The sequence below is a fragment of the Engraulis encrasicolus genome, chromosome 6 (assembly GCF_034702125.1).
Source record: "Engraulis encrasicolus isolate BLACKSEA-1 chromosome 6, IST_EnEncr_1.0, whole genome shotgun sequence".
Taxonomy (NCBI): Eukaryota; Metazoa; Chordata; class Actinopteri; order Clupeiformes; family Engraulidae; genus Engraulis; species Engraulis encrasicolus.
Window position 1 is genome coordinate 42,932,900 of NC_085862.1, and position 7,500 is coordinate 42,940,399.

General features: G+C 44.6%; 2 protein-coding genes across 3 annotated transcripts in view; both read left to right on the forward strand.

The window, feature by feature from the left end:
- agbl4 (AGBL carboxypeptidase 4) overlaps positions 1 to 7,500 on the forward strand; it is a 548,994-nt gene that overhangs the window by 261,203 nt on the left and 280,291 nt on the right. The gene's annotated exons all lie outside the window — the stretch shown is intronic.
- Positions 5,765 to 6,640, forward strand: LOC134450489 (collagen alpha-1(X) chain-like). Its single transcript, XM_063200332.1, has one exon. It carries the CDS (start codon positions 5,765 to 5,767, stop codon positions 6,638 to 6,640), a length of 876 nt encoding a protein of 291 aa, XP_063056402.1.

Here is a 7,500-nt window from a genome sequence, read left to right on the forward strand (position 1 = left end):
TGTGTGTGTGTGTGTGTGTGTGTGTTTGTGTGTGTGTGTGTGTGTGTGTGTGTGTGTGTGTGTGTGTGTGTGTGTGTGTGTGTGTGTGTGTGTGTGTGTGTGTGTGTGTGTGGTGTGTGTGTGTGTGTGTGTGTGTGTGTGTGTGTGTGTGTGTGTGTGTGTGTGTGTGTGTGTGTGTGTGTGTGTGTGTGTGTGTGTGTGTGTGTGTGTGTGTGTGTGTGTGTGTGCCTGCCCATTCTTGCGTGCGTGTGTGTGTGTGTTTGTCTGTGCATGTACGTGTGTGTGTACTTCGTGCAAATGCAGAGGCCAAGGTTTGTGTGGGCAGGAGGAAATGCCCTTGTGGCATCACTAATCTGCCATCCGGCGCTCTCAATAGCATGCTAATCCCACAACCACGTCTGCCGAGTAGCAAAAAGAAAACGAAAATGAAATAAATAAGTCATATTTTCATTAATGCTTCACCGCTTTGCCACCTTCAAAATAATAACCAGCTCGTTAGCTCATCAAAAATAGATAGGTGGAGGTGCATTATTCATGGTGGGTGGCGGTGGGGGATTTTTTTTTCTGTTCAGTTTCCCCCGTCCCTGAGAAGATGGTAGACAAGCAGGAGCACCCGAGCAAAAGACTGGAGACTTTGAGACAGCATGAGAACAAGAGATTTGTGCTCTGATTTTTTGGCGAATAAGAAGAATTGGAAATGACGGCTAACTTACTGTCTTCTGATAAAAGACTTTCTAGTCAATGCCTTGTATGTATAAATACTCTACAGTATATCACGAAAGTGAATACACCCCTCCCAGATTTGCATATTTTTGAGTATATCTTTTCATAGGAATGCATTACAGAAATTTCAATTTGACACAATGATTAGTGACCATTTAACAACTTATTTAACCGCTTAAATTTCTTGTTCACTCAGAAAAAAACAAAATACAGTCATTAATGTTTGAACATGTACTCACAACAGTGAGTACAACTCCAGATGAAAATCCGATAGAGAAGGGGCTGTGTTGGCTCGAATCATTTTCAAACTTTCTTTGCATTGAACTTTTACATTTTAAGTCTGCATCTGGCTTAAATAGATTGGTGTGAGATTTGAATGCAATCCTATGGAGAATATCATGATCCGCTTCAGTAGTCACAGTGCATGTTGACATGCATGTTTCTTTTAGGTGTATTTCAGATGACCAATGTTGACAGCATTCATGCATCCCCAAACCATGTCAGTCCCACTACCATGCTTGGCTTTTGATAGGATACACCTTTTTTGTTTACCACTACACATGCTTGACACCATCTAAAGCAAATTTGTTTATCCTGTTCTCAAGAGAGATGAACAGACCAAGGATATGGATCACTGGAACCATGTTGTGTGATCTGAAGAGATAAACAAATGTACTTTAGATGGTGTCAAGTATGTGTGGTGGTAAACAAGTGGGTTTTACAAAAAAAGTGTATCCTATCAAAAGCCAAGCATGGTAGTGGGACTGACATGGTTTGGGGATGCATGGATGCTGTCAACATTGGTTATCTGAAATACACCTAAAACAAACATGCATGTCAACATGTACTGTGACTACTGAAGCAGATCATGATATTCTCCATAGGAGTGCATTCAAATCTCACACCAATCTATTTAAGGCAGATGCAGACTCAAAATGTAAAAGTTCAATGCAAAGAAAGGTTGAAACGCACACTGATGACCTCCCTTTTCATCCCTTTTCATTTTGTTTCGTTTCGAGACGTTTCGAGCAAACACAGCCCCTTCTCTACTGGATTTTCATCTGTACTCACTTTTGTGAGTACATGTTCAAACATTAATGGCTGTATTTTGTTTTTTTCTGAGTGAACAAGAAATTTAAGTGGTTAAATATGTTGTTAAAAGGTCACTAATCATTGTGTCAAAGTGAAATTTCTGTAATGCTTTCCTATGAAAAGATATACTCACAAATCTGCAAAAACTGTGAGGGGTGTACTCACTTTCGTGATATACTGTACATTTAGCTGTAAAATTTGCTGGTGGGTGCGTGCGTGCGTGCGTACGTGCATGCCTGCCTGCGTGCGTGTGTGTGTGCGTGCCTGCCTGCGTGCATGTGTGTGTGCGTGCCTGCGTTAGTGAGTGCGTGCTTGCCTGTGTGGTGTTTTTTTGACGGGTATGAGACTTTCTCGTTTGGTTTTCTCTATGTTTCTGTGGGTGGGTGTGTGTGCGCTCACTTTTTTATCCATGCATGCATGCATGTCCATGCGTACACCTTTGCATTGGCGTCTTCTGAAATGCTTCTTGATTGATGTGTTATTGATGCAGACATCACAGATGCCTTCAACAATTGCCTTAGTAATGGAAGCTGTCCTCATGAAAGGCTGCTTTGTCTCCAGGTTTCCCATGGCCCTTGGGGTCCCCTTTGTCTCCTGTGATTAAGACAGGTCATGAAAGCCCTTAATAAATAGTATTGATCCCATTTACATTCTTAGGCCCCTCAGCTCTCCTCTGGCCCTTTTGTCATGGCCAGTCTTGAACCCAACGCAAGTCATACCGGAGATGAGAGGAGATGTGGGAACGGTGTGTGTGTGTGTGTGTGTGTGTGTGTGTGTGTGTGTGTGTGTGTGTGTGTGTGTGTGTGTGTGTGTGTGTGTGTGTCTGTGTCTGTGTCTGTGTGTGTGTGTGTGTGTGTGTGTGTGTGTGTGTGTGTGTGTGTGTGTGTGTGTGTGTGTGTGTGTGTGTGCGCATGTTTGTGTGTATGTTTGTCCGTGTGTGCGCCCATGCCTGTGTGTGTGTGTGTGTGTGTGTGTGTGTGTGTGTGTGTGTGTGTGTGTGTGTGTGTGTGTGTGTGTGTGTGTGTGTGTGTGTGTGTGTGTGTGTGTGTGTTTGTGTGTGTGCGCATGTTTGTGTGTATGTTTGTCCGTGTGTGCGCCCATGCCTCTGTGTGTGTGTGTGTGTTTGTGATTGTGTGTCTAGCTGTCTGTGTCTGCCCGCCTGCATATCAGCAGTGCGGTAAGACAGCTTCCAAGGGCAAGCCGGCAATCCGCTGTTGGGCACCACTAGGGCATGTCCCGACACAAACAACTCTGTGGCCTCTCATTGGCTGCCCTAATGAAGTAAAAGGGGTCAGACGATGGCTGGCGGAGTGTTGCCCCAGCTAAGCTTTGACTGGCCTTGCTGTGTCGCCAAGGCAGTGTTTTTATTTACCCCCCTCCAGGCTTGAAGAAGAGCACACTTTTCCCCCAGGGAGCATATGAATCTCTCTCTCTCTCTCGCTCTCTCTAGCAATTCAGATGTGATTGGCAGTCTCAAGTGGAGAATTTGTCCGCAGGGTTGCAGCCTTGTGAAGTCCGGGGTGCAGGGGGGGTCCTGTTTTCGAGACCAGCCAAAACATTCACGCAGGGCATCATAATGAGGCGAGAAGGTTGGTTGCTAGGATGCTAAATGGCATCCCAGGTGGAGGGAAGGGTGATGCTCGACCAGAATCGGCCCGGCGCTGGTCTGGTTGTGGTGAGCACGCGGCTGTGATACGCTAACAGGCAGGCAGACACTCCAGCCTTCATCATTCTTGGAGAGCTGAAAACTCATCGGTGGCTGGAGTGATTGCCGACGTGTTATCTAACCTGAGCAGGGCAGCACTCCAGGAGATGTATGACACACACATACACTCATGCATCCGTGCATACACGCACGCACGCACACACACACATGCATGCACACGCACGCGCGCGCGCACACACACACACAAACACACACACACACACACACACACACACACACACACACACACAGTCTCTTTCTCTCTGTCTCTCTGTCTCTCTCTCTCTCTCTCTCTCTCTCTCTCTCTCTCTCTCTCTCTCTCTCACACACACACACACACACACACACACACACACACACACACACACACACACACACACACACGCACGCCAATCACTCATGCACGTAACACACAAATACACACACACACACACGCCAATCACTCATGCACGTAACACACAAATACACACACACACACACACACACATGCACACGCTAAAGAATCTATGGTACGTGGGCGCTGATCTGGACAAAGAGGTATAGCACACTGTGTGACTAATTTAACGCCGCTGTAAATAAACAGGAAGCCAATATCAAATCTTTCAAGGCCTCGCTCCCCCCTTCCCCCTCTCCCCCCACACTCACTCTTCGCCTTGTGTGCAGGCAGCAATGCACATCAAACTAGTGTGGTTAATTGCTTTTCGCTTTCAGAGCATTTTAGATCTGACAATCAGCAGTGTGCAGGAAAGTGTATGTGTATAAAAAGAGAGAAAAAGGGAGCGAGAGAGAAGGAGAAAAAAACTCAATCAGGAGAATTACAGGAGGCAAACCTCGTCATTATTGCCTTTTCTTCCATACTGAGGAGTCACAGCGAGGAGAGAGAGAGAGGGAGAGTGGCGGGTGTGTGTGCGTGTGTGAATACGTCTTGGCAGGTGTTTTTCTCTCGTTATCTCGTGTCACCCCAGAGGTCCTGGTGCAGAATGCTAAGCAGTAGCTCTTTAACATCACCCTGTGGCCCAGTAAAGCTTGTCAGCGAATGGTTAACTGGCTGTACCAGGTGGAGGAGACCCATGGTGTATATTTCTGGCTACCTATAGACTTATTGTCCCTTTTTCACACCCAATAATTTGCAGGTTAGTTCACTTGTTACTGTCGTTCTGGGTATTGCGGTATATAGGCCATGAATTTCTTTTACATTAGTGTGCTGTGCATTGTGTCTGTTTCAGTGTGTTGTGTAGTGATGTGTCGGTCACGAACCGTTCGGCTCTAAGAGCCGGCTCTTTGAAGTGAACGACAGGAACCGGCTCTGCAATGGGAGCCGTTTTGGGATTTTTTTTGGGAGCCGTTTTTTTGTTGTTTTTTGTTTTGTCCTTCTCTCCCCCTCCCTCTCATTGTGTGTATCCTCTAAAAGTGCCAGTGGATAGAGCAGGTGTTACAGACACACTCACAGCGATCAGAAATGCATAGTATGTATTAATACCTTTTTAATTTACTTTGTATTTGGGTATGTTGGGTCATGATTAACAACTGATTATGATAAAAGTGTTGTTCATAAAGGCTTTTACACACTATACACTGCCCAAAGTGCTTCACAATGTCAATAATGAAGACAAATGTTGTAAAATAAAATTAAAACTTTTAATTTATTAATTATGTAAACATATATATAGGGAGCCGTTTGGGAGCCGAAAGAGCCGGCTCTCCATAGTAAGAAGAGCCAATAGAACCGCATCTCAAAGAAGAGCCGAAAATCCCATCACTAGTGTTGTGTTTTTATATCCACGTGTGTTGTGTCTATATCAGTGTGTGTTGTGTCTACATTAGTGTGTTGGTTGCTTCACTGAACCTTTGGCATATTAATAATGTTCATGATGCACACCCTTACCTAGAAACACTAAGAGTACAGGCTGCCGTGATATTTTCCAGAACGTTCCAAAAAGATAAGTGACAGGTTTATACTTTCCCACACCACTAACTACTGAATACACAAACCTACCCTGGAAAAGGCACATCAAATAAGCGATATCTGATCTATGTCCCTGGACTAAACATGACCTAAATAGATGTTTCGCAATCACTCTGATATATACAGAAGGCATTGCTAGGTGCACAACAGTTACAGTGACAGCTGCTGTTGTTATCATTGCTACGTGTACCTGTTACAAATCAAATTAACATAAAGGCAGGAGGTTTCTACACAACTTTTAATTTACTGCACATAAGCGCAACAGTGTGTTGTTGAAGATGAGGGCTGCACTCTCGCTGATGGTGTTGCTGTTCTGGATGTCTGGACTTCAGGCACAGAGCACCCAGACTGAGGTCCAGACAGGAGGGCAGACCACTGGGATGATGGCGGTTGCTGAAGTTTGCACCCAGCAGGACTTCTCTGCTGAACTCAAGGAACTCAGAGATATGGTGGTGGAGCTGAGAATCCAAAATGCTGTGCAAGAGTCAGAGCTGACTACATTGAAGACCAGGCTGGCAGCTAGTGAAACTGAAGTCATAAGTCTGAGGAAGGACACCGCCTCAGTTGCTGAGAGACTGGTTGCCACTGAGACCGACATGGAGCATATGAAGAAAGACACTGCCGCACAACTTACAGACATGACAGCAGGGCTGATATACCTCACCAAGGAACATGCCACACTAGAGACCAGACTCGTGGCCAGTGAGACTGGGGTAGACAATCTGGAGAGAGAGATTAAAGATGTACCCAAGGTAGCATTCTCAGCAGGTTTGACAGACTCAGGATTGATACAGTCCGGAAGTATGGACTTGAACTTGGTTTTCAGTAAAGTCATTACGAATGTTGGGCAGGCTTATAGCAGCACTTCAGGTTTCTTCACCGCTCCAGTCAAGGGGGTTTATTACTTCAGATTCACTGTTATGGATAATCTGACCTCACGCTGGATGGCTATCCGCTTGTATAAAAATGGACAACAGGTCATGTATGTGAGTCAGCACTCTGGTAGTGGAAATAACAACTATCTGTCTAGTGGTGTTACTCTACAACTGGAGATGAGCGATGAAGTTAACTTGAGAATTGCTGCAAACTACTATCTTTACAGCAATTTCAATCATCATAGCACCTTCAGTGGCTTCCTGCTCTTCCCTCTATGAATAGACTAAACTCTGCAATTTCCATCTAGGGTTGAGTTCTTATTCATTAAATGATGGCAAATAAACTGCAGTGTGGAAGTGTGATCCTGTCCTGTGTGGTGTGTCCTCTCTTATTGTTGACATCTGTTCACCTGTGCCCTCACAACACCTTCAGTAGACTTCAGACATTGTTATCCATTGGATTTCACTTGCTATTTTTATAACGACCACAATAAAGCGTTAGAGTACCAAAACAAATCCCCATATTATTCACCCTCAACCTACAGTATATACCCCCCATACTCAACTAGCAGCAACGAATTTTGATATGGATGACCAGTGAAGACCAGTAGCCACTTCGGTGAGTTGATGTTTCTAAAAATGTTCGTTTTTGGTGCTTTTAAGGACCTGGTTGGACATGCAGGTGACTTGCCACTCTGAAGCAGGTCGGGATGAATCAAAAATAGACAAATACCCGAGACAGCAGTAAACATAAAAAAACGGTGAGGAGAGTTCTAGAACATTGCAGACAACTCGAAAATGAGGCTTAATGTTGAAAATACCGCAGTTATCCTTTAAGGGGAATTGTGTTTGAGCTCTGCTGGCAGCTAACTACTGGTACTTAAAAACAAATTGCTTGCTAAACTTTTCACACTTTTAAACAGTCCCCAAATAGTTTGTTTTGAATGTTAAGCCCCTCCTAATAGGTCCGCCAAAAATAGGTCCGCCAAACGCTAAACAACAGTTAGAAGGCATATTTCGCTGCAATTTTGGGTCAATTTATCACTGTCTACCACTGACCACACGGTGAGTTCCATGTCTTTTCAAACAAAAGTTTAATGCCATTTTATAATCGATTGCTTGAGTGCTCCATTGGAGTC